Source organism: Maniola hyperantus, chromosome 14, assembly GCF_902806685.2.
Source record: "Maniola hyperantus chromosome 14, iAphHyp1.2, whole genome shotgun sequence".
In the NCBI taxonomy this organism is placed as follows: Eukaryota; Metazoa; Arthropoda; class Insecta; order Lepidoptera; family Nymphalidae; genus Maniola; species Maniola hyperantus.
This window is the reverse complement of record NC_048549.1, coordinates 11,640,674-11,667,948: the sequence shown is the minus strand read 5'-3', so window position 1 is coordinate 11,667,948 and position 27,275 is coordinate 11,640,674. Positions and strand designations below refer to the sequence as shown.

At 36.8% G+C, this 27,275-nt stretch overlaps 4 protein-coding genes and 1 long non-coding RNA gene across 5 annotated transcripts; 2 read left to right on the top strand and 3 right to left on the bottom strand.

Moving 5' to 3' along the window:
- Positions 1 to 602: 602 nt before the first annotated feature.
- On the bottom strand, positions 603 to 1,521 carry LOC117988101 (uncharacterized). Its single transcript, XM_034975199.2, has 2 exons — positions 1,261 to 1,521; positions 603 to 1,181 (listed from the first exon to the last, which is right to left on the bottom strand). Exons 1-2 carry the CDS (start codon positions 1,453 to 1,455, stop codon positions 603 to 605), a joined length of 774 nt encoding a protein of 257 aa, XP_034831090.1. The 5' UTR covers positions 1,456 to 1,521.
- A 3,521-nt stretch (positions 1,522 to 5,042) lies between these two features.
- Uba2 (Ubiquitin-like activating enzyme 2) lies at positions 5,043 to 15,132 on the top strand. The gene is made up of 8 exons (XM_034975197.2): positions 5,043 to 5,298; positions 5,386 to 5,540; positions 6,677 to 6,824; positions 7,361 to 7,601; positions 8,581 to 8,834; positions 10,472 to 10,643; positions 11,313 to 11,480; positions 11,851 to 15,132. The coding sequence occupies exons 1-8, from the start codon at positions 5,155 to 5,157 to the stop codon at positions 12,396 to 12,398; spliced, it is 1,830 nt and encodes a 609-aa protein (XP_034831088.1). The 5' UTR covers positions 5,043 to 5,154; the 3' UTR covers positions 12,399 to 15,132.
- A 57-nt stretch (positions 15,133 to 15,189) lies between these two features.
- Positions 15,190 to 18,654, bottom strand: LOC117988100 (phosducin-like protein). Its single transcript, XM_069503125.1, has one exon. The coding sequence runs from the start codon at positions 18,457 to 18,459 to the stop codon at positions 17,653 to 17,655; it is 807 nt and encodes a 268-aa protein (XP_069359226.1). The 5' UTR covers positions 18,460 to 18,654; the 3' UTR covers positions 15,190 to 17,652.
- A 2,080-nt stretch (positions 18,655 to 20,734) lies between these two features.
- Positions 20,735 to 23,959, bottom strand: LOC138403265 (uncharacterized). Its single transcript, XR_011237569.1, has 2 exons — positions 23,527 to 23,959; positions 20,735 to 21,533 (listed from the first exon to the last, which is right to left on the bottom strand). It is a non-coding gene; the product is annotated as an uncharacterized lncRNA (long non-coding RNA).
- Positions 23,960 to 24,805: 846 nt separating this feature from the next.
- Positions 24,806 to 26,785, top strand: SmF (small ribonucleoprotein particle protein SmF). The gene is made up of 3 exons (XM_034975200.2): positions 24,806 to 24,944; positions 25,030 to 25,217; positions 25,734 to 26,785. The coding sequence occupies exons 2-3, from the start codon at positions 25,043 to 25,045 to the stop codon at positions 25,823 to 25,825; spliced, it is 267 nt and encodes an 88-aa protein (XP_034831091.1). The 5' UTR covers positions 24,806 to 24,944; positions 25,030 to 25,042; the 3' UTR covers positions 25,826 to 26,785.
- The last annotated feature ends 490 nt before the right edge of the window (positions 26,786 to 27,275 follow it).

Genomic DNA, 27,275 nt, shown 5'->3' with positions numbered 1-27,275 from the left:
AATACTATGTACTTACTTACCTAAATCAAATCCAGAAATAAAAAACAAAAAAATATAGTTCTGCTCAAAAATATCTTAGGTAGGTACTTAGTACTTAGGTGCTATTGCCATTTTGCCAAAAAAATTGAGTTTAATAAAATTGAAGGATTACAATAGTCTGGCCTTTTCTACCAGTCAACCTTTGAGCATTCTTCAATAATTACCTTTATAAAATAAGATCTAATTAGTTACTACAGCTAATTAAAACAAATTTCTGGGTAAAAAATAGCAATATTACATTTTCTTGCCTCAAATTTTAACTGGAATATTTAAGTAACAAAGATCAGTACCTAATACTTCGTTAAATTTATCACCAACAAAATTTAAATATTGAAATACTTTTTTGTATCTTTGTCAGACTCAGAAAATTTAATGAATATAAGACTTGCGCCCGTAAGATTTTTAATGAAGAATTTTTAATCAATTAACCTTTCGATCTGGAAGGCAAGGACCAAAATTTTATAGACGTCTGAAACCAACATGTTCAGAAATCGAAGCTCCGTGTTAACGATAGCGCTGCTAGCGATCCAAGAAGGTCCTGGGCTGTTACTTGTTATGGGTTGTTAGTCTGGTGGTATCAAACCTTCAGCGATCATCTTTTGCCGTTTCGCTTCCTCCCTAGCTCGCCTCTCAGCCTCTTTTTTCTCCTGTTCCTCTTTTTCTTCTTGAGCCTTCTTTATAGCCATTGCAGCCAGCGTCTTTTGATCCAATTTGAAGAAATTAATCGGCTCCTGAATATACCTCTCATCTTTCGCATTCATGTTCTCAATAAACTTAGCGTAATTAAATGTGCCATCCTCAGGATTGAATGTCTTGTCTTTAATAGCTAATTTGATCCAATCCACGAACTCAATCTCTGATAAAGGTTCGCCCCATTTCATGAGTTCTTCCCGCAGAAGTTCAAAATCCACTTTTCCCGTTTTTTCATCATCATGTCCTACATCAGCGAATGCGTTTGTCACTGCCAACTCAAAATCATCGCCCCAGTTCATCTTGGATTCGATCATGAACAACCATTCGTGGTATTCGACAGTATCTACGTATTCATCTTCAAGGAATAGTTTGAAAAGTTCTTTTATTTCCACACCCTTTGGATTGAAACCTAATTTTCGTAACATCACTGGAATTGCTTCCAGTTTCACCTAAATTATAAATATTGATTAAATTTACAAATTCAAATAATCTAGAGTACAGTAGGTACAGTAGACAGTAGAACAGCACCTTATCTATGTTTTCTTCATCAAAAGCCTTGAAAAGCTCTTTGAACTTTGCCAAATCATCTGGACCGAAACACGCTGGCGGCGGAGGGGGTTTCTTAGGCTTCGGTGCGGGACCAGCAGCCATCATAGCCTTTGCAGCCGCAGCGGCAGCCGATGGCTCTTTACCCTTACCTTTAGCTTTACCCTTTGGTGGCATTATGAAAATGTATGATACTTCTAAATCTTAGAATCAGTAGTGATAGTTTTACATGGCTCTGTATGTAAGTATGTATAGTTTGAATGTGAATAAAATAGCCCATACGTATTACTTATATTAAAAAACTTATAATTTACATCTGCATTATGCATCTACATTGTTTACATATTTTGACGTCAAATGACAAAACCAAGGAATAATACTCCCAAACAAAACTATCAAACTTCAGATTTCATACTAAAAATCCCAAATCATAGAGATTCCCAAATCCATATTTCGTGGTCTAACAGATCAAAGAATTTGAAAGTACTACAACGTAGTATCTGATAAGTTTTCATGGATTATGAATAATTAATTTTTTTTACTGCAAGTACCGACAGCTCAACTTGCTGATCTATATCAGTTCTCTCCATAGAGATAGTATAAGGCTCTCTCTCTCATCTGTGATCTACGTCAATGGTTACTATTTAATTGATCATCGTATCCCTTGCTAATACGCATCAAAATGTTGTTCCATAATATTATCTATCTTATCATAATAGGATAAACTGAATCTTTACCGCCTGTACGGAAGCAGCTATGTGATGTGCGTTACCGAAACTATAGGAAGTTCTACCTTTGGCTAGTTGTCATGGCTGGACCGCGTAGCTGCTATAGTTGGGCTGTATCTTGGAACTTCTTTAAATAGTCCTACGAAAACTTTGTCTGCGCGATTCAGGCTCCTTAGTTGAAGATACCTCTGGCGCCATCTAGTGTCAGTATGTGAAGCTTTTGAATACATAGGTACCTAGGTTATCTATACCCCTACTATAAGAATGGATTTTGATAATAATTCTACCCAAGAGAAGCCAGGGCAGGTTAAATTCAGTACGGGATCTCAAAGCTGCCATGACAAAGTAAATCTGTTTTCCAAATGTGAACAACACTTGAAAAACTAATTTTATTGCACTCCCAATTCCCTTTCCACTTACATTTCCCAAACCTTAACCCGCCAATGCCCCAAATTCAAACGACCTTTCAAATAACAATCACATTTGGTGCGCGTCAAACAACGAAGCCTTCATAAACAGTTCAACTGGAAAATAGTGCTAGCCACTCCGAACAACCATTTTATGATGAACTCTATAGCATGTAGGTAATCAAAAACACGGGTGGATTACGTCAGCTCTTTATCTGAAAACTAGCGGATACCCGGTGTGTAATACTACGCTAAAAATTATTAAAAACACACTAAACCATCTTCGCATTATTGCCTTTCTAATGAAACTGGTTTGGGGCATATCGCAACCGATATGTACCACCCACCCAACGATGGTTCAAATTCTATAGCGGACACGTTTTTGTTTTTTATAATTTATAGAGATACCATAGATAAAATTCGTCTTACTCTCAGACCAAGGAATACTTTGGACCCTTGGTCCGAGGGTAGTCCGAGGCTGACGTGACAGACTGAGAAGACTGACGGCGCAGACCATGTTTCACGAATTCTATCGCTGCATATCCGTGCTGAACATGATCCACCCATTTTGTTTCTAGATAAGGAGGTTAAGCCTGGTGAAATGTCTCGTAGGTATTTAAGAATGTTTTAATGGTTTTAGCACTGTAATATTTAACCACCACCTACCTATCAACCCTGGAAAGGTAATCGAACATAATGGAGCCGCTTTGCCTCTTTGATTTAAAACCAAGATTGGTTTAAATCAAAGATAATAATGTACCTAACCTTTCTGTATATTATATAAATCCCTACTTACTAGCTTATTCCCGCGACTTCATCCGCGTGGACTAAAACTCCTATTTTACCCCCTTTGGGGTTGAATTTTCTAAAATCCTTTCTTAGCGGTTGTTTAAATTAAGTATGTTCACAAACAACAGTCATCTGCGCGAACGGATACTGTCTGACAGCAAACTAAATCCGCTATCCAGCGAAATCGTCTGTTTATTTGCCAACCAACTCCATAATTAATTATCTGGCTAAGCCAAAATGGAAACGTTGGATATTCGCGCTGTTCCTTAATTTGATTGTCTTAGCCGCGGCTATAACATCTCATTTCGCCAGGGGTCAATGTGCAATTATAGGGTTACATGGACATTTCGGAACGGTTAGGGGTTAGGGGCCTCTAATACCTAAGGGATAGTACTATATCCAATATACGGTCGGTGATGTTAACAAATCGAATTGAATGGGGAAATTGGATTCTCATGGGATTTTTTAACACTCTATGTGCACACGCTTGACCACATAATTATTTATCTTAGGGTAGGTAGGTATCCATGGGATGCTGAGTGTTGCGAGTCTCTTTCGGACACGTACGGGGGGAAGAGCAGCGCTAGGACCGGAGTAAGTACCGTGGTAACATGGTTAACAATAAATTCTCTTAATGGGATTAGCTACTGCTAATTGACCTGACAGGAGGGTGGTGTCCATCCATGCATTCCTCATGTGCCCGAGCAGAGGGCGCAGTAAACCCATGAGGAAGATGAGCATTGCTCGCCGAACGTGGAGAGGGAATTGCGTTCCCGGCGAGCCCCTCTAAGAGGACGTGTAGGTGACGGACACTGGGCGGTCCGTCACTCACAGTATGGTCTCGAGTTGGTTAGCGTGCTAAGGTTCCGGCATGCCTCAACGGTGTTGGCACATAGGCACGTGGTTCTGCTGGCGGAGTTACTAGGGGTTGTCGGTCCCTTGTGCATCGTCGCAAGGGTGGGACAGATCTTCGGGAGGTTTTTAGTCGGTAGGTGTCAAGAGGGGGATTCCAACATCAATGGTGTCAACCACTGTGCTCCCCCGTGGCCGGTGGTATTCATGATGAATTTTCCTCACGAAAAAAAGTTATGTAAATATCCATAATCCAGTCAAGTAAGGTAGGACCAATCTTTTGATTTCGTAACTATATGAACTTGAACACTCGAAGCACTGAGCCTCGTAAACTTAAAAGCAATTTTTATGAAAACGATTTTCTTAAAGCCTCGTGTCGTCGTAACTCCCTGACGTTAGCACTTTTATTATGGTCTTCTTCGTAGAAAAATATTTTTATTTACCTACCTATTTATCTAAGTATTTTCTATTATAAGGCTAGTTTGAAATATAAATTTTAATAGCCAAAGTGTTTTTTATTATGAGGTCAGTCATTCATAAACAAAATCAAATGTTTTAAATAATCTGATTTATCTAACTGCCCTCGACGCGACGGTCCAGTCTAGACTCTTGGTAATATTATATCCAATGTACCTTATGCACTGGGCCCAACAAAAACATCGGTTAGTTAATTATTATTTATTGTGGACTGTGGTTTGCAGTTTGCCCCCTTTTTGCTACGCAACGTGTTTCCAACTTTGAACTTTACTATGTGTAAAGTACCGCTGCGTAGTGGTAAATAGCTGAACCACGATACTATACTACTATTTTTTTTTTTAAGTTGCTGAATAGTAGTTGTAGTTGCGTAATTTAGCCTTTTTAAATTTAATATTATACATTAAAAATAAAATATCAGTTATTGAATTTGATATTAATTCATGCATAATCCATGTTGTATATTTCTGAACGAGACAGAGACAGCATCTGCCTGACGCGGGACGCCAACTTTTGACAGTTGTCCAATACAGCAAAATTACCGTTTTTGTAGATTCGCAAATTAATTATATTCCGTAAATCTTTAACAATTTGTGATTACTGTGATCTAATTTCCGCTACGGAAGATGGTGGCACGGGTTGCTGGCGTATTCGATGAGAAGTTAACGGAGGCGATAGCAAATTCCAAGATTTTAGTTGTTGGAGCCGGCGGTATAGGTTGTGAAATTCTTAAAAATCTCGTTCTGACCGGCTTCCCTTACATTGAAATCGTAAGTTTGGCTCGTTATTGACTTCGAAATAGTTAATTGCTACGTTTTAACTATTGTATAGGTTGTAAAAATGTCCTATTATTCTAGATCGACCTTGATACAATCGACGTAAGCAATCTAAACAGGCAGTTTCTATTTCACAAAGAGCACGTTGGGAAGTCGAAGGCGCAGGTGGCGAAGGATAGCGCTCTCAGCTTCAACCCCAACGTGAATATCATCGCACATCATGACAGTGTTATTAGGTTAGTATGTGTCGTCAGAGGTAAATGAACTCTATGGCGTATCCTATGTCGACGACTTAAGGAATTTTCATTGATTCGCGAACTCATACAATGTAATTTTAGAGAAACCAAACAATGTCATGCCTTATAATATACTGTTTTAAGAATATTTGTTCCAGCGTACATCATTCCATAGTAGTTAGTAATTAAAAAATATTTCCTTACTTTCTATTGTGGACTGTGGTACAATTAAAGTTTACATTCATCTTCTACTTCCTTCTTTTTCAGAGATAATATAAGTACCTACTGCATACTTTCTGCTTTACCTAAATCAGCAATAGCTTTATAACAATTTAATTTTACTATGTAATTTTATCCTACTAAGAGTAGTTTTATAAATATTCTTAAGGTCCCATACCTCAAACGGAAAAAAAGGACCCTTATAGGATCATTTTGTTGTCTGATAGTCTGTCTCTATGTCTTCCATCGTGTCTGTCATGAAGACCTATAGGGTACTTCCTGTTGACCTAGAATCATGAAATTTTGTAGGTAGGTAGGTCTTTTAACACAAGTAAAGGAATAAATCAGAAAACTGAGAATTTGTGGTTACATCATAGAAAAAAAATTAAAATGTGTTCATGAACAAATATCAGTATGTTCAATTTTCTAAGTCAAATAACTATACCAAGTGGGGCATTTGTACATTCTAAAACAGATTTTATTTATTTTTATGCATAATAGTTCAGAGCCTCAATAGCTCAACCGGTATAGGAGTGGACTGAAAACCGAAAGGTCGACGGTTCAAATCCCGCCCGTTGCACTATTGTCGTACCTACTCCTAGCACAAGCCTGACGCTTAATTGGAGAGGAAAGGGGAACATTAGTCATTTAATATGGCTAATATTCTTTTTTTTTTTTAAATTATTGTGCAAAATATCAAAAAATATGACTAGTACGGAACCCTCGGTGTGTGGGTCAGACTCTCGCACTTGGCAGGTTTTTTTAATACATAATATCAAAAATTGCAGAACCGGCAGGTTTCAAACCTGAGTTTTATTATAACGACCCAAACCTCTGAATACATCCAGTTTCTTTCGCTGTAAAGTTGCTAATTTTGACTTACATGATGTAACTTAAACGACGGTATTATGTTTCAGTAATGATTATGGAGTCAGTTACTTCAAGCAGTTCAATATTGTGATGAATGCTCTGGACAACCGTGTGGCACGTAACCATGTCAACAGAATGTGCTTGGCTGCTCATATTCCACTCATTGAGACTGGCACGGCTGGATACGCTGGACAGGTGAGGATTGTTGATGTCTTTATGAAAATTCAGTATGATTTAACATGATTATTGGTTCAAGGTATTGTTCTATGGGTATGAAACCATTGTACAAGAAATAACACTTTAGTTATTTTAAATTTCCATGGTGGCCATTTTTAAATTCTCATTATTTGTTGTTATAGCAACAATAGAAATACATTCTATAAAAATTTATAACTTCTAATATTCTATAACTATATTATGGTTATTATTTTATGGTTCACAAGATACAGCCCGCTGACAGACAGACAGATGGACAGACAGTGGAGGCTTAGTAATATTGTGGTCCTGTTAGCACCCTTTAGGTAACAAACCCTAAGGGTGTTTGTTCACTCATCTGTGAATTAACAGATCCATAAAAAAAATACGAATTGAATGTACAATTGTACATATTTGTATAGGCCACTACGAAGAATCACGGATACGAACCGAATATGGATCAGTGCACAAACGCCCTTAAGAAGACATAAAATTTATGCTGACTCAGTAATAAATATGAGTAACTAACTTTTTAGGTAGAGCTTATCAAAAAAGGTCTCACCCAGTGTTATGAATGTCAACCGAAAGCCCCACAGAAGTCCTACCCAGGGTGTACAATCAGGAACACTCCGTCAGAACCAATCCATTGCATTGTTTGGGCTAAACACCTCTTCAACCAACTTTTTGGTGAAGAAGACCCTGACCAGGACGTCAGCCCGGATACTGCAGACCCTGAGGCTGCGGGAGAAGCTGGAGCTTCCGCTTTAACATCTGAAGGTAACCTTCTTGTATCCATACTAATATTATAAATGCGAGTCTGTCTGTGTGTCTGTCTGCTAGCTTTTCACAGTCCATCCGTTCAACCGATTTTAATGAAATTTGGTATCTTGCATTCTGTAGAAGGACATAGGCTACTTTTTATCCCAGAAAATCAAATAAAATTATACAACAGAGTTTGTTCGAGCTTCTTTTCAGATCCTTTTATCTTGATATTAGCTTACGCTCGCGACTACGACCACACATATTTCAAACCCCTATTTTACCTTCTTAGCAGAAGAATTTTCAAAAATCCTTTCTTAGTGGATGGCTACGTCATAATACCTGCATGCCAAATTTCAGTCCAATCCATCCAGTAGTTTTCGCTGTGTGTTGATAGATCAGTCAGTGAGCCAGTCAGCTTTTCCTTTTATATATTTAGATTAATGCACAATGCACACTGCTAGAGTAGTAGGAGTCAAGATGTGTCTTTGAACGCTGACCCTAAGTTATATCATTTTCGGAAATTTATAATATTCTATTATGAACTATCAGATAAATATTTATAATAATTATACTTAATATTATAATGTTTATTTGAGTTTATTTATTTTATGTATGTAAGTGTATTATAGTCTACCAATCCGCACATGGCCAGCGTGGTAGACTATGCCGTGACGACTATGGAGACCTCTCTCTGTAGTGAGCCGGTAGAGAAATATAATACACTTGTCATGATCAACCCATCGTTGATCATGACAAGTGTATTATATTTCTTTTGGCTTTTATATGTATCTATTTTGTACACGGGCGTGAGAGTAAATAATATATGATAATAATAAACCTATATATTTATAATAAATATTTTACTATAGTAATAAACCTTCCCAGTGAAATGTTCTAAATGATCATACACAACATATTCAACTTTAAATATGAATTGTCTTTATATTATAATACATATTTAGAGACATTAATAAATTGTACTTTGACTTTACAGGAACAGAAGCAGGAAATGTAGAAAGAAAAAGCACAAGAGCTTGGGCATCCGACACAAACTACGATCCAGAAAAGTTATTCAGCAAACTCTTTGGTGACGACATTCGTTATTTGTTGTCTATGGAGAATCTGTGGAAGAAGCGTCGTCCGCCCACGCCTTTGACTTGGGATAATCTGCCAGGAAAGGACAGTCCGACGGCTCAGCACACAGGATTGCCCGATCAGAGAGTGTGGTCAGTGCATGAATGTGCACAGGTAATGAATAGAATAGAATAGAATAGAATATGTTTTTATTCAAGTAGACTTTTTAAAAGTGCTTTCGAATTGTCGGGTAGTTTTAATTTACCACTGGTTCGGACTACCGAGAAGAACCAGCAAGAAACTCGGCGGTTGCTCTTTTTTTTTTTTATTTTTTTTTTTTTTTATTTGAAAGTAATCAACAGCGTAAATACATAATTATTATTTAAATTTAAATCTAGGTATAACAAAAGGCCAAAAGAGATTACTTAAAATTATAATTAAACTATTTTAACAGAATAGAGTTAGAATAAATGTAGGTATATACAATAATAAAATAAAATTACAACAGTGTGTGTATGATTGTATGTGTATTGTATTTTTAATTTTAATTTTACAATTTACAATTTACTGGCTAATGACTTTTGGCTAAATATGAAAAAATAGTTTTAGTTTAGAACTAGCGACCCGCCCCGGCTTCGCATGGGTGCAGTGTAGATACTAATGTGGTGTCAGTGAGATTTCAATTTTTCTAGGGATCTCTAATTTTTTGAGACTTAAACTATACCTATAAACCTTCCTCTTGAATCACTCTATCTATTGGTGAAAACCGCATTAAAATTTGTTGCGTAGTTTAAAAGATCTACGCATTCATACATACATACATATTCTCTGGCCGGTAAGGTAACGCGAACGAATATTAAACAGAAGCTGAGGGGATACTTCCTTGGCAACCTATGATCATGCCGGGTTGCCTCAGGGATATCTCCTTGGCTCCTGTCGTGACGATATAATTGTCGCACGTTTAACACATAAATAATAATGTCACCTATAAAAAATATGTGTATGTGCATGTGTGTGTATATGCATATATGTGTGTATATACATTTATGTATGTATACTTATATGTGTATACTGTATGTATATGTATTATCTGTGCTTTGTTTTTTAACATTAAGTTAGTATATTATAATGTAGTAATATTATTTATTTATAAATTTTTATGATATAGGGTCAAACAGCTGTGGTTTTTTACAATGCGTGGTATTTATTATGTAATTTTTCTTGTATGTTGATAATAAATTTTAAAAAACAACATATACAGGCAGCGGGAAGCGACTTTATTTTATACTATGTAAAGAAGATAACCGAATATGAGAATTGCACAAGTAGGGTTCAGTGTATCTAGACAGAAAAAAAACGGTCAAGTGCGAGTCAGATTCGCACACAAAGGGTTCCAAATCATTATACAAGACTAGAATTGCCGCAGCTTCGTCCGCGTGGATTTAGTTTTTAAAAATCCCGTGGGAACTCTTTGTTTTTCCGGCATAAAAAGTAGCCTATGTCCTCTTTACCAAATTTCGTCAAAATCGGTTGCACGGTGAAAAGCTAGCAGACAAACAGACCGACTACTATATAACACTTTTATGTGCAACACTGCATGGGACTGCGCCATCTGTATGTGATTTAGCAAACTAATTATGTCTTTGTGAACACATCTTAATCTTTTTTTGTAATGAAACCACAAATTCAAGGTTTTTGGATTATTCCTTTACTTGTGCTATAGGTCCTACCTACCTACAAATTTAATGATATATTATTGACCTATGGAAATAAATGGGAAAATAGCATATTTGATGAAAATCCGTTTGCAGGTGTTTGCAGAGAGCTGCAAGGTCCTGCAGGCAGATCTGAAGAGTCGCCCGGACGGAGACCACCTGGTGTGGGACAAGGACGAGAAGAGCGCCATGGACTTTGTCACCGCGTGCGCGAACATCCGCGCGCACATCTTCAACATTCCACTCAACTCGCGCTTCGAGATCAAATGTACGTATCAGTACCCTTATTATAAATTCCAAAGTGTGTTTGTTTGTTGGTTTGTCCTTCAATCACATCGCAACTGCGCAACAGATTGACGTGATATTTTGTGTGGGTATAGATAAAGACCTGGAGAGTGCCATAGGCTACTTTTTATCCCGGAAAATCAAAGAGTTCCCACGGGATTTTTAAAATCCTAATTCCACGCGGACGTAGTCGCGGGCATCAGCTAGTAACAATATAATATTGTGATACAAAAAAATCACAGTATGAATCAGATACCTTACAATAAATTAAGTTTTTAAAACAAAACTAAAAGCTAATAAAATGTTCAAGTTGAATGAAAATAAAAATAGGTAGGTACATGTAAAAATGGAAGTAACAATTATTTTAAAAACTAATCTAAGTAAAGTAAAGGTATTGATGTCGCACCGATGCAGCTGGACTTAGTGACCATAGATCATATTATCATAATATACTACAGTCGACGCATTTTAAACTGAGTCGTCGAGTTATCTATCTGTTTCGCTCGCACTTACCTACAACCTGTAAGTGCGAGCGAAACAGACAGTAGATAACTCGACGACTCAGTTTAAAATGCGTCGACTATAGTGGCGCCCCCATAGCAAGTTCTTTATCTTTCTGGTCAGGCTATACACAATTTTTTGTTTTCCTCAGCAATGGCAGGCAACATCATCCCAGCAATAGCCACAGCCAACGCGATAGTGGCAGGGCTAGCAGTGTTGCGAGCACAGAACCTGCTCAAAGGAGAGATCGAGAACTGCACCAGCGTCTACCTGCGCCCCAAGGTCAACCACCGCGGGCAGCTGTTTGTACCTGAGAAAAGTTAGTAGAGTAACCAGAACGCTAGCAAAAATTAAGCGTTAATGGCCCCGATTCTCTAGACTCTCTAAAAACTAAATTTAGAGTATCTGCATCCTTTTCTTTTTACTTTTTACTTTGAATTTTTTATTACATCTTACATTTTATGTGCTAGTCCAGGATATAATCTATCTCCATTCTCAGTCAAATCCGTTCAGTAGTTTTGCGCGAAATAGTTACATACATACACACATACAAACTTTCGCCTTTTTAATATTAGTGTGATTCACAAACAGCTGTAATTTTTCCAGGTGGCAGGTGGTAATTTTTCCAATATTACTTTGATATTTCGTTAAAAAACCATTACTAAAGATATGACGCATGTTCTTTCCAGCTTTGACCGCACCGAATCCCAAATGCTACGTATGCGCTCCAAAACCAGAAGTGGCCCTCGCTTGTAACCTCAAGCAACTCACCCTCAAAGATCTCAACACAGCCTTCAAAGACGGCCTCAACATGCAAGCACCGGACGCAACTGTAGAAGGCAAAGGCGTGCTCGTATTGTCCTCAGAACCCGGTGAAACAGATCACAATAACGGAAAAACTTTAGAGGAAATCGGCTTGAACGACGGCTGCGCGTTAATAGTTGATGATTTCCTACAGAACTATGAAGTCAGAGTGAGATTACAGCAGGAAGACGAGGAGAAATCGTGGCGTTTGGTCACAGACAACGATTCACCGATGCTCGGACCGAAGGAAGAGAAAACTGCCAACGGTTCTAACGGCAAAGAGAACGATGAGCCAAAACCTGGTCCGTCACGTCCTAAGGATGATAGCGACAGTGATATGGAGATTGTTGAGGAGGATGACAACGGTGAGCCAGCGCCTAAGCCTCCTAAACGTAGGAAGGTTTTGAGTACTGAAGTGGTAGAGTTGTGCTAGTATTTTGTATGCATCCTGCATGTGTGGATGCATTTGTATCCTTCTAGTTCTTTTGTACTAAAGCCCCTAGTTAAACGGAATTTCTCACAAGTTATCTCCAAAATTGCAGTCCAACTAAATTGACTGCTTTAATTCTAGTGCTATCCTTTCCTGCAGAGAGCATTATGAAAGGAATAACAATTTATTTGAGACTAGATGATGCCCGCGACTTTTTAAAAATCCCCTAAGAACTATTTCTTTCCCCGGAATGCAAGCTATCTCTGTACCAAATTTTGTCAAAATCGGTTGAACGGATGGGCCGTGAAAGGCTAGCAGACAGACAGACACACTTTTGCATTTATAATATTAGTATGGATTGTGTACAAAATAGAATTGGCTACAATATTAGTGAGGGAAATTAAGGTGCAACTACTTGCTACAGCCTAGGGTTATAGTCCGTACAAAGTGACTTTTCACGCGCTATTTTTAACTCTAAGGGTCAACTGTCATATCAAAAGTATGGTTCACCTTTAAAATAAGGACTAAAATCGTACTTTTGACATGACAATTGACACAAAGTTATGGCGCGTGAGAAGTCATTTTGTACGCATAATGTCACGCGCCGCCGGCCGCCCCGCAACAGCCATTGCCTGGCCGCCGCAGATTCCGTGCCCGCCATTGATATAAACGACAAGATACGGTCAAGCATTTTTCACGGTTTTGGAACCAAATAAATCAGCGCCACCTCTTAGATACTAATGAACGACCCGTTTGAAATCCAGACGTCACTGAGGTTGCATTGGTGCTAAAGCACCACTGAGTCGGTGCCATTTTGTTTGTTCAATAGCCCTGTCCATACGAAGTAATATATAAGTCAATGGCGCCCGCAGATTAAAACACGTATGCCAACCATAGGCCATCAGAACTGTGAAGTATCTTATTGAGCATTGTTTGCAAATTCTCATTGCCACAAACAATGGCAAGTTATATCCATAGTGAACTCTAATAATGGTTTTAAGTACATACAGTAAACTATTTGTAGTGAATATTATTATTTTACCTAAGTAGAATATAGTATGATTAACTTTAACTACCCACTATTCTACACATACAAAATCTCATGTAATTTGAATTAATATCTGAATTGATTTGGATAAACTAGAATTAGACAATGGGGCCGATTCTCTTGTACACAATCTCTAAACTAAACTAAATCAACAGGTCTAAATCTAGTGCTATCCTTTTCCAAGTAACATTATGACAGGGATAGCAATAGATTTAGACATGTCATTTTAGTTTAGTTTAGAGATTGTGTACAAGGGAATCGGCTCCTTTTAGTGTGTAAAGTAATAATTTAATTTTGTTTTATTATTTGATCACTTTAAACTATATATATAATTCTTTGGAATAGTAAGAAAGACTTTTTTACCTAACAACTTGTAAGTAGCAGCATTTTGTATTTGTATTCATTTTTAGGGTTCCGTACCTCAAAAGGAAAAACGGAACCCTTATAGGATCACTTTGTTGTCTGTCTGTCTGTCAAGAAACCTACAGGGTACTTCCCGTTGACCTAGAATCATGAAATTTGGCAGGAAGGTGGGTCTTACAGCTGACATTTGAGGAAAAATCTGAAAACCGTGAATTTAGGGTTAGATCACACAAAAAAAATTAAATTGTGGTCATGAACTAATAATTAGTATTTTCAACTTTCGAAGTGAGTGACTATATCAAGTGGGGTATCATATGAAAGGTCTTCACCTGTACATTCTAAAACAGATTTTTATTTATTTTTATGCATCATAGTTTTTTAATTATCGTGCAAAATGTCGAAAAAATACGACTGTAGTACGGAACCCTCATTGCGCGAGCCTGACTCGCACTTGGCCGGTTTTTAATTTATGGTACCTATATGGTACCATCTAAAGGGTAAAATGGTGATAAAGGTGATTTCATGAATTTCTAGGGATATCTTGCCATTTCACTGGATGCCTTAAAGCGCGTGATACACATGCTAGTTACTCGTACAAAAGCATGCCAGTTACTAGCAAGAACGAGCTACTAGCATGTGTATCGAGGTTCTGCCAGTACATATGCCAGTAGATCGCAAGGCGTTTTTTTCCCCTATAGGGGAAGTGGGACGAGGGACTCGCATGCCAGCTACAAGCACGCGAAACACGTCGTAACGTGTTTGCTAGTAACTCGCACATCGTACTACTACTAATCCAATTTCTCAGCAATATCGTTTTCTTTTTTAGCGTCTATTCCTTGCTTTCAAAAGTTTCTTCACTAAGATAATCGCGAGTTGTATTGTAACACTATTTATTTCTTCATAAATATTAATTTTGTGATCTTCAACTCGCACGTCACTGGCACGGTACGCAGCCTTTCTAGTAACTGGCATACCAGTTACAAGCATGTGTATCACGCACCGACATTCTGCTAGTAGCTGGCATGCCAGCTTGCCAGCAGCTAGCATGCCATTAACTAGCATGTGTATCACGGGCATTATTGAAATGTGGATTTTCTGATATGCATAGGAATTTCGCGAAATCACTGTTTTCCTCTTTTCTCTACGACTTAAACACGATTTTATTTTTTTGAATATTTATTTTCATTTTTCATTATCGTAGATAAAAGTGATGTATTTTTAATTAAAGAAATTTTGTATACTAAGTACAAAATGAAAACAATTTGTTATAAGTTAATTTCCTAAATATTTACTTCTTGATAATAAATGATTATAATATTTTTACAAGTTTTTTTTTTGTTATATCTTGACCTAGCTCAAAAGGACGTCATAAAAACAATAAAAATTAAATTAAAATATAATTTATTAACACAAAATATGTCAATGGGCAAAATATACCTGCTTAAATAACACATGTCTACTTAGTAAATTACTTAAGTTATTTCACTTACCACCAGGTGAGATTGCAGTCAAGGGCTAACTTGTATCTGAATAAAAAAAAAAAAAAAAAAAACTTTTAATACTACAAACTATATAGAAATCTAAGTATCTCACACCACATTGAAAGCAAAAATGCTATTTTAAATGCTTCATTGGACATGCCACTCAAAAAGTTATATAAATATGTAATTGTTCACTGCACACATTTTTCATGCTCCATTAATATCTCTTAAGGCAGTTTTAATATTTATTACTAGACAACATTTTAAATTCTAAACATGCATAGCTTAGATAGGTACTAAAAATACCAGTTAAATTTTTTATAGCAATAAATATCAATCAATGACCATAAATCAGACTAGTTAAGTGAGAAAGTTACAGTAATTTATCATAGTTTCAACTATTACAGTGAATCAATATAGACATACCTATGTAAATGAATTATGTCAAAAACAAGCTTAAGTACAAGTTGACAACACATTTTAAATAATATGCCCTTCCATATTATCATTATCCTTTTCTCAATTGTAACTATGTGTACATTTTCTGGAGATAATATTTAAGGTACTTTTTATCCTAGTCACTCACATTTTATATTAAATCATATGCATTACAATATATTTTAATTGGTGGGCTATAACTAACATTATGGAGTAAGAGCCAGCGTGTGCTAGACCTTCGTTATTTTATAAAAACTGAAAGTTTCTATACATTTTGTCCCCAACACTGAGAGGAACGTTTGTTTGGATCATGGCAAGGCAACCTCCTGCCAGACACCCTTAAAGTTTAAAAGTTTAAGCGTGTCTGGCAGGGGGTTGCCACGACACCAAGTGTCTGGCAATGCATGCAGTGGCGTGCAGGTCATAAAGGCATAAATGCAGTGCTTACCCCAGTTGTAATGGCTCAATGCATATTTTTCATTATGACCAACCAGTAAAACAGGTTTTCACCTAACTAATGCCTACCCTGGCACCAAACCCTGTGCACGCCACTGAATGCATGACGTAACTTCTAATACTATTCCAAAGAAAATATTTAAAAAATTGACTTTATATTTTGATGTAAGATTTTTTACACCTTTATTACCTGTTATCTCCCAAAGCCACGATGATCCAAACAAACGTTCCTCTCCATGTTTGGGACAATATGCAGAGACACTTTCAGCTTTTATAAAATAACGAAGGTCTGGCACACGCTGGCTCTTTCTCTATTACATTTTTATAGAAGACTAGATGATGCCCGCGACTTTGTGCGCGTGGATTTAAGTTTTTGAAATCCCGTGGGATCTCTTCAACTTTCCGGGATAAAAAGTAGCTTATGTCCTTCTCCGGGTTGCAAGCTACCTCTGTACCAAATTTCGTCAAAATCAGTTGAACGGTTGAGCCGTGCAAAGCTAGCAGACAGACACACTTTCGCATTTATAATATTAGTATGGATTTCTATTCTTTAGTTAAGATTAAGTTAACTATTCATAAGCACTTCACTAACTATTCATGCTAACTGTGAATACATAGAACACATAATTAATATAATCAAGTATGTAGGAGTAAATCTTATTACATAAATAATGTAGAAAGTAAAATAAATTGCAGTATGGAAACTCCACAAGGAACCACATCTGACCTCATTCCTGGTGCACTGGTGAGCACTGTACCAGGGACATCTTATAAGTGGGAAATACTAGGCTCAATTCCAGGTGGGGTCAAAATTGGGAATTTGTTATCACTAAAATCACCCAGCATTCCCCAGTTTGTGTACTACTGAATGAAGAATTTTTAATAAATTATATTATTACTTTTGCAAAACATACTGCAATAACTACTTACACATTGGACCTGATATTACATCCATACTAATATTATAAATGCGAAAGTGTGTCTGTCTGTCTGTCTGCTAGCTTTTCACGGCTCATCCGTTAAACCGATTTTGATTAAATTTGGTACAGAGATAGCTTACATCCCGGGGAAGGACATAGGCAACTTTTTATCCCGGAAAATTAAAGAGTTCCCACATAATTTTTAAAAAACCTAAATCCACACAGACAAAGTTGCAGGCACTAGTTTTTAATAAATTATATTGTAAAACATAGTGCAATAAATACACATTGAATCTGATATTATATTTTAAATAAATATACTTAGCAAAAATCTGTCTTAACATCAAAGAGACCACAATAATTTAATAGGTCAATTGATACTTGAAATAATAGGTGTAAACCTAAATCACTCACGGTAGTTTAAACGCTAAAATAGGTGTAAACCTGTTGTATGTCTTGGTGTATATCTTTGTGCTACAATAGCAGGAAGGATTCACAACATTGCAACTGATACACCATCATAAACATTGTTGTAAACGGTTTTGACTGTATCAATTCTCTGGTAACATACCATATTCTATAAGAAACTTTTCAACATTTGTAGCATAGAAATCGTCGCCCAACTCAGATATCAACTGAACAAAATTGCCAATCATTTGACCTCCTTTATAGACCAACAAAGCTGGTACTCCCTCAATACGAAAATGCCTACTTAATCCAGCAATATTAGCCGCTATGCGACAAAACTTTATACCTGGATAATCAGCTGAAAGTATATTCAAACAACCATCCATACTCTCACATGCTTGCACACCACTATTATAAATATGAATAATTACTGTGACTTTTGAATCTTCTTTATCAATCGCGTTCAATAACTCTTCTTGGTTTTTCAATGTTACAACCTTACCAAAATTAGGAGCCTTTTGAAGCTGTGTCATTAGTTCCTGCATTCTTTGTTGTTGGTATTTCATCAGAAACCCTTCGTCGAACAGTTCGTTTAACTCTTCTTCTAGTTCGTCGATCTCTTTTGCTTCTTCTTCTTCGCGCGCAGTTTTTACTGTCATAGTGAGCTTTTTAGCTAAAGCAAATCGTTCTTTCGCTAGTTCTTCGCGATTTGCGGCTTCCAGCTCTTTAAACCTTCGCCAGTCTTCCAATACACCTTTGGGGCCAGTATTGCTCGCTGTACCGTTCCAGTTGTTGACTGGGGCGGGCTCGGCGTTGGCTGTACATGGTTTCGAAGTCTTATCTTCTTCACCTCCGCTTCGACTATCTTCGTCCGCGGATCCCTCATCTTCGCTGCTGCTACAATAGTTTTGTAACTTCTCTCCCAGGATTTTGTCTTCTAAAGTAGCCATAACAGTTTTTTGTATATAATATGCACAAAATGATAACCCGTAAGATACTTGCTTAGCAGTTTAATACGTTAAATAAAATATGTTTTGTTTAATAATTGTACACAAATTATTATCTTTTATTTCTGGTCGGTGATTATTATTATAAGAGATAGGTCTTGGAAAACTTGGAACAAATATACCTCCAATCTGTGATATAATCTGTGGTATCACAGATCACTATATAGGTCAGAGTCTAGGTACCTACTCACTGGTCCAAGGAGGAAGTTTCAAGGCAACGTTCGATAAAATTTTCATAGATGACTCTGAATACTACCACCACTAAATACGAAAAATAATACCTAGTAACTATATCTATATTATGATCTTTAAAATCTTAAAATTTAAATTAATTTATTACTTCTATTGTAGTTCACAGATTTTGTCTTACTCTTCATCTATGTCATTGATTGACAGGATCTAAACATTAAAGCATAGATCCATTGATGGACCTAGAAATAGATCATAATAATATAGATATTATTTTTCGTCTTTAGTGGTGGTAGTATTCAGAGCCACCTATGAGTTTAATCGAACACTGCTTGGAAACTTCCTCAGTACCATTTCAGTGTAGGTACCTACCTACCTAGTAGTCCGCCATTTTTCCTTTTTTCCAAAATAGCGGCTAGTGGCTACGCATATAACCTGTATTAATATAGCTGATATCAATACACACAAGTATTGTTTGAGACAAAATCTTCCAAAATATCGTTTCCGAGATAATTATAAGCTAGATATAAGCTATCGAAGACTGGTGGAGTCATCAGTACAACAGTCTAGCCACCGCCCATCAGTACAACTTTGACAGTTTAATAGGTAGATGCCAGCTGCCGTCGCCGCTATTTTGAAAAAAAGAAAATGGCCGACATGTATATTACGCTCAGACCTGTTGCTCAGACTAACGAGATATTACGCGACAGGTTGAAATGAGAATTGGGGTATGGGGCGGGGGGGGCTCCGCGCACACCCGCACCGGGTTAGTACGCGGGCTGTGCGGGTGAGCGGGGCGTTCCCTCCCTGATTGCCATCTCGAGTACCTAATTATTTTAATCAAACGATTAGAATTTTAATTTATAAAGATTCAACGGAACCACAGAATAAAGGATACGTGACATGTCGGAACTATACGATTACGATTGCCTTGTGAGGTGCTTGCGATTGGCCATCATTTGTTGCCGGCCACTTTGTGGAGCAAAAAGTTGATTGAGTAATACTTAGATACTTACTTTTAAAATAAAACATTGTGAATGAATTAAATAAAGATTATTTTATTTATCACATTTATCACAACTTTATTTGAATTTAAAAAATCTTGAATCACATGACTTACACAAATAAGAGCCTGCGCACATTGGAGGACGGGACGGAAGAGGATTTTAAATTTATCAATTGAATTTAACGTTTTATCCCATCGAAATATATTTCAATGCTCGGTGATTGACCTCGGAGCGCCGCAGCGCCGTTTTCTCTAGAGCACCGACTACCGAGCATTTAAAATCCTCTGCCGTCCTACCCTCCAATATGCGCAGATCCTATCTCTTCAATACAATTTTAAATTGTCAGTCTTACTTATATTATTAAATTAATACAACATACAAATCAATAATTTAATATATATATGTTACTGTCAATTTGTATAGTCTATCTAGTATTGTACAGAATACCTTGGCATTCTATAAAATACCTAAAACAGTCAGGAATGTCTTTAAAAACCTCATAGATGGCGCTGTTCATACTAGATGCCCTTTTATGGTAATCTCTATATATAAAAATGAATCACTGAATGTGTTGCTGATCGCAAATCTCGAGAACAGCTGAACCGATTTCGCTAATTCTTTTTTCATAATATTCCTTGAAGTACGGGGATGGTTGTTACGGAGAGAGAAAAAAGTAAGTATTAAAAAAATCGGCTGTTAGGCGGTACGAAGTTCGCCGGGTCAGCTAGTAGGAAATAAGGATTAGTCCAGTATTAAAACCAGATGAGAATATAAAAACAACAGGTGTCACTTTTCTTAGTGTTGTAGGCTTGTCTTTAGGCGGTACGAAGTTCGCCGGGTCAGCTAGTAGGAAATAAGGATTAGTCCAGTATTAAAACCAGATGAGAATATAAAAAACAACAGGTGTCACTTTCCTTAGTGTTTTAGGCTTGTCTTTAGGTACTAAGTACTTCCTGATTCTGTAGTTTTAGGTTTTTAAAAACTCTAAATAATTAATCACTCAGATTTCTCTAGCACAAAACTCTGATTTAAGAAAAATCTACGACTTTCCTCTTTTTTCTTGCTAATACACTAATGTTACCAGAGTCTATTGAATTACGTTAACAACATTTCCTTGGAAGAGCATGAACAGCTGCATCTATGCGACTTTTAAGAAACTTGCCCTGAAAAGTTACTCATTAACATAGTTTGCCAGTACCCTGTCCCTGAAGGGAATACTTCAAACCTAATAAATCTTCACAATCAAAATAAAAATCTTAAATCAGTCTTACATATTAATAAACTATATTACTTATGCCTATAGTTCTTGCATTTCACGAAGACCACTGACTCATGCTTGTGTATAAGTCATATCGGTATAAGTAAAGTACACTAAATGTGTGCGTTTGACAGCGCTTGCTCGCGACTGATTGGTCCGACATGCACGCCCACTTACGCAATGACCATGTAAACGAAGGCGTCACATTGTATAGTCGACACATTTTAAACTGAGTCGTTGAGTTATCTGTCTGTTTTGCTCGCACTTACCTACGACCTGTAAGTGCGAGCGAAACACACAGAGCGACGACTCAGTTTAAAATGCGTCGACTATAGCCTTCGTGAATTGCAAGAACTATAAAAGTCAACAGCTTAATTTTGTGCATTGAAATAGATTGGAAAATATCCATTCCGGCCAACCGAACCTCTGCAAATGGGACATGTTTTAGTGTATTTTAAATGCTTTTCAAGGCATTTCAAGCAAAATATGTGCCCACACTTGGTTGAAACGAAAGGGTTTATCCCATTTTCTTCCAAACAAACAGGGCAGACATATCTTATTGGCTGAAAAAGAAATAAATATTTATTATTTTTGAGTAAATAATTCTTTCATCATCATCATCTCATCGCTGGCCCACTACTGTCTCCTCTCAGTGATAAGGATTAAGGCCTGTCATGCCTGTCTGCCATGCTGGCCCAGTTCAGATTGTCAGTCAACTAAACAATGATTTAAATTACTAATTTAATTTAAATTATTTAGTATAAGTACAATATACATAAGGTTCTCAGAAGAAGCTATGACTAATAAGTAAGTACAGTACATAAATAAATTCAGCATAATATTCTCAGTTCCTATAGATTAGTGCAGTAATGTGCAGCATCTCATGCTGAACTTAATGCTCAGCATCACAATATTATTTGGCCATCAAAAGTTCCTGAAACCCTATGGTTTAAAAGTGCTGTACCTTTCCCATCATCAGGGTTGAGGCGTTGGTGCCGAAAACGAGACAAATATGGGCCTCCCAAAACCCATGGGCAAAAAATTTCGCGTTCGCTTCGCTCGCGCTGTGTAAATTTTTGAGTACCTACATTTAACATGGTAGGCCGAAAAGACAAGATGTGTCGTATTGTTTGGAGAAAAGAGGACTTTTATCTGGCAGGAATTTGGCATTATTCGGGATACAAAATGAAGATTTCCCTTCCTATGGAAAATGGCTGTGCTTAATACAGGAAGCTAGGTAAATTGTTTAAAGACCATCTAGCATTAAATAAATAAATAGTTCCGAACTAAGAATAGGAAAGCCATATCACATATTTATTTATTTATTCAGATACAAGTTAGCCCTTGACTGCAATCTCACCTGGTGGTAAGTGACGATGCAGTCTAAGGTGGTAGCGGGCTAACCTGGAAGAGATATGTCAGTTTTCTTTTAACACATACCCCTTTGGTTTCTACACATCGTACCGGAACGCTAAATCGCTTGGGGGCACGGCTTTGCCGGTAGGGTGGTAACTAGCCACGGCCGAAGCCTTCCACCAGAATACATATGAGCACATATTATGTTCTGGTCTCCCGATCTGTCACTTAAAGATTAAGTACTATTTGCAGGAAAAATAGTTTGCATTTAATTTTAATGATTATAAGTAAAATAACTAAATATGTAGTTCTGATTTCTATTTTCCACATAATACTACAAAATACATTGAAGATAAATAAATATAAGTAACTATATTATTAAAATACTAAAACAAAACATATATATATATGTATATATGTATAAAGCTGTGGTAGCCTAGTTGTTAGGATGTCAGGATGTCCTCCTTCCAATCGGAGGCTGGGGCATGCACCTCTAACTTTTCGGTGTTATGTAAGTCTTTAAGTAATTAAAATATCACTTGCTTTAACGGTGAAGGAAAACATCGTGAGGAAACCTGCATGCCTGAGAGTTCTCCATAATGCTTTGCCTCCACCTTTGAGGTGTGTGGAGTCTGCCAATCCGCACTTGGCCAGGGTGGCAGACAATAGCCAAAACTCTTCTCACTGTGAGAGGAGACCCGTGCTCTGTAGTGAGCCATGATTGTAATGATATATATAAATATATGTACCTATATATGATATAGGTATATATCTATACATAAGTAGTTGAGCCAAATTGGATAAAGAATGTTTGCTAACAAAGTTGTCTAGTAAACATTCTTAATGCAACTTGGCCCAATAATTAAGAAACATGATGAAAATAATTTCTTAGCTGCTCAGATTAATTAATTCTATATATATATAATAAAGGTATATAGAATAATTAATCTGAGTCTTAGCTGTTTTCTTATTTAAAACTAGCTGATGCCCGCGACTTCGTACGCGTGGATTTAGGTTTTTAAAAATCCTGTGGGAACTCTTAAATTTTCCGGCATAAAAAGTAGCCTATGTCCTTCCCCGGGTTGCAAGCTACCTCTGTACTAAATTTCATCAAAATCGGTCGAATGGTTGAGCCGTGAAAAGCTAGCAGACAGACACACTTTCGCATTTATAATAAGTAATATAAGTATGGATGTTTACCTTTTGTGCAGCTTGTGGAGAAGTCTGCGTAGATTTGCATTTGACGGATCTAGCCCGGTCTACGGCAACATATCTTACTACTATAATGCTCTGATCAGCTGATACATCTAACATCGAGTCATCATCGATTTCCAATACACTTGCGTCAGATGGTACAACTGCTACACTTACATCGTCTGGACAGTTTGTGAGATCAATATAACCAACAATGTTACTCATAATTTATTGGCTTCGATTATCGGTTGTCTTAGCAAGGCTTTCAGATTCTTTTTCAGTGCCTCAAGCAGAATTCTCAAGTTCTTCGCGTTTTTCCAATTCTATAGAGAGCGCACCGATCACGTTATCTCTATGCACTTCTTCAATTTTCGTAGCACAGTTTCGTAGATAGAGAATTAGAGAATGACTTCAATTTTTTGAACAAGTTTCAGTTAGTTTCGAATTCGAAACGTTCGAAGAAACGTAGAAAGGATTCAGAACCATAGGTCTTTTTTTTTAAATTTATTTTACGGCCCTGGATAACAGTCCTTTAAGGCCTAACCATAGATCACATTACTTTATCCACAGACCAATAACATCTTTATCTACGCCACTACGCGCACCACACGCACCACCACACCGAACCACACCACACAACATTTTTTTAAACTAGTTTTGCAGCTCTGGGTTCTAACTTCTTTGAGACTGTTTAATCCGTAGATTGAGTAAAAAAGCTAGATAACAGTACTGTGTAACCGAGTATGAGATAGCGATAGCACGACGGACGTAACGATGAATAACACGACAATTTACCATTGTTTAGTAGTCAATGTGGCTGATTCCGTTGTACACAATCTCTTAACTAAACTAAAATGACACGTCTAAATATATTGCTATCCCTTTCATAATGTTACTTGCGGAAAAGGATGGCACTAGATTTAGACCTGTTAATTTAGTTTAGTTTAGAGATTGTGTACAAGAGAATCGGCCTCATTATTTGTATTACCTATTAACCGATCAACAGTAGTTATTTGTATTAAACGTTTTTTATGTGAAAACAAGTAACTAAATAACTAATGAGAAATACAATGACGCCACGAATTCTCAAAGTTTGTTTTGAAACTAAAGTTGCATTCCTTCCTTGTAAAAATCGGTTACACGATAAGGCACAAAAATAGGTTAGCTGCGTCTTTGTTTATCACATTTGTAACTTTATCTGTGAAAGCAAACGTTCCTATATCTACCTTTATTACTCTATCTACGGCAACACCGAACTCTCTTGGAAGTTGGAACTCTAGTTTATCGAAGGCAGCTGTCAAATCAAGTGTCAACTGTCAATGTCACTAAAGTAGTGTGACAAAATTTTTATGAAATCGTCATTTTATGTCAAAAAAGGACGCGGTTAGCGGCTTTTCTTTTTCATTAAATCATCGGAAATCTATGTAATAAATATCTCATAATGTAGTTAAGTTAGTCATGCCATTTAATGAAGCCACATAATTATTCAAGTGATTCCTATAATTACAGATAAACTACTAAGATGGCGGCGGCAATGCCTATCAACCCCAAGCCCTTCCTGAACAGCCTAACAGGAAAGGCAGTTTTAGTCAAACTAAAATGGGGGCACGAATATAAAGGACTACTGGTTTCTGCTGACGGTTACATGAACTTACAGCTCGCTAATACAGAAGAAATTGTTGATGGATCTTGTACAGGTTAGTTTCATGTTTGTTTGTAAAAAATAACCTTTAAAGATGCAAACTTGATGTTTCGAAACTTTTGTGAAATCCCTTACCAGTTGACTTCGCCCGCGTAAATTTAGGTTTTTATCCTTTGTATTCCAGTGTGCGCCTCTGTGCTAAATCGGTTGAGCCGTGAAAATGTTACAGACACTTTTATATTTCATTTATTTATTATTAATTAGGTTATGCCAGCGACTATCCAACTGGACTACGCAAATTTCAAACCCTGTTTTAATCCTTTAGGGATTAAATTTTCAAAAATCTGCTCTTAGCGGATGTCTATGTCATAATAGCTATCTGCATGCCAAATTTTAGCTAGATCCATCCAGTAGTTTGAGCTGTGCGATGACAGATCAGTCACTCATGATATGATATAATAGATCAGATGACTGATCTATCAACACACTCTAAAGTCAATAAGATTTAAGAAGATATTCGAGTATGTTTTTTCCTAACAATTTAATGATTTTCTATTAATTCTTGTTTTAGGTAATCTTGGAGAAGTTCTAATTAGATGTAACAATGTTCTCTATGTTAGAGGGGCTGAAGAAGAAGATGAAGAAGGGGAAATGAAAGAATAGATTTAATATCACTATCTGTATGTCACTAATAAAACCCTATGACTAACAGCCGTACTCAGAGTCACTAATCGTTACTTAAGATTGAGTTAAAACGAGACATGACGATTTACATGAGAGATAGAGCTCTGTCTCGTTTTAACAGTAACGATTAAGTGACTGAGTACGGCTGTAATTTGTTTGAATCTAATCAAATTGAGGAAAAACCTTACTGCCAAATACTGTAATCTCTTATGCTGATATCTATAGAGCATCAGAAAGTCTGAGCAAAGTCAAATTACCTATGCTCGATAAATTTCAGCCTTAGTAAGCATCCTAAATGTTAAGTGGCTAATTTTCTTAATTTTGATTACACAACAAAATAATGTCACATAAGAGTTCCAAATGCCACGTAACGTTTGGGAGTTGACACTGAGGCTGAGATCTATAGAGCACACTTTGCTCAGACTTAAGATTGAGTTAAAACAAGACAGATTTATGTGAGAAATACATATCTGTCTCGTTTTAACTCTGTCTTAAGTCAAAGCAAAGTCAGAGTGTGCTCTATAGATCTCACCCTAAGAAAAGTTTCAGCATTTGGCTGGTAATGATCCTTACAAATAAGAAAATGGAAAAATTAGGAATATACATCTCTAAACTTAACTAAAATGACACGTCTAAATCTATTGCTATCCCTGTCATGTTTTTTGCGGAAAAGGATAGAACTAGATTTAGACCTGTTAATTGTAATATGTAAACAGTACTTTTGAAAAGAAAATTTTTGTTTAGTTTAGAGATTGTGTACAAGAGAATCAGCCCCATTGTACCATTTCTATTTAGAAAATCTCTCAACATTTTAAAGTGACATACTGTATAATTAAATTAATTAAAAAAATAGATAAGGTACTTTAAGGTAACATATAAGTTTCTTAAGACTATGTTCAGTGTGTGATTCTTTCACTGTAATATAAGGTAAAACTTTGGTTTATTATTTTATCCTTTGTCCTAATTCAAACTCCCTCTACTGGGAATAACCAGTTACGACCAGTGGCATGCACAGGGTCTAGAGTAAGCAGTAGTTAGGGAGTCCTTACTTACTGGCAAGTTATAAAGGATAATGTATGAGCATTGAGCTATTTCAACTAGGGTAAGTAACTTTCTTGGGTAACACGTTTATGGCTGAGATCTATAGAGCGCACTTTGACTTTGCTCAGACTTAAGACTGTTAAAACGTGACATTTTTATAATATATATATATATATATAAGTCTAAACAAAGTCAGAGTGCGCTCTATAGATCTCAGCCTTAGAGCTGCACACCATTGGTTACGTCAGAAACACGTCACGTGGTACTACACGTCAGAAATGCCAGTTGCGAGCTGTCTGCCATTCAACTTGATGGCCAACATCTAAACATTGAAGTGGTCATTCAAGCACCCAAAATATACCCACAAAATGGGCTCAACTTGACTGGT

Excerpts from the sequence above, each read along its gene's own strand:
- Uba2 (XM_034975197.2), top strand. The coding sequence starts at position 5,155 with ATGGTGGCACGGGTTGCTGGCGTATTCGATGAGAAGTTAACGGAGGCG. Across the intron at positions 7,602-8,580 it reads TTCCGCTTTAACATCTGAAG|GAACAGAAGCAGGAAATGTA; the intron begins GTAACCTTCTTG and ends TTGACTTTACAG. Across the intron at positions 11,481-11,850 it reads GCTGTTTGTACCTGAGAAAA|CTTTGACCGCACCGAATCCC; the intron begins GTTAGTAGAGTA and ends TGTTCTTTCCAG.
- SmF (XM_034975200.2), top strand. The coding sequence starts at position 25,043 with ATGGCGGCGGCAATGCCTATCAACCCCAAGCCCTTCCTGAACAGCCTA. Across the intron at positions 25,218-25,733 it reads TGTTGATGGATCTTGTACAG|GTAATCTTGGAGAAGTTCTA; the intron begins GTTAGTTTCATG and ends TTCTTGTTTTAG.
- LOC117988101 (XM_034975199.2), bottom strand. The coding sequence starts at position 1,455 with ATGCCACCAAAGGGTAAAGCTAAAGGTAAGGGTAAAGAGCCATCGGCT. Across the intron at positions 1,182-1,260 it reads ATGAAGAAAACATAGATAAG|GTGAAACTGGAAGCAATTCC; the intron begins GTGCTGTTCTAC and ends TTTATAATTTAG.
- LOC117988100 (XM_069503125.1), bottom strand. The coding sequence starts at position 18,459 with ATGGCTACTTTAGAAGACAAAATCCTGGGAGAGAAGTTACAAAACTAT.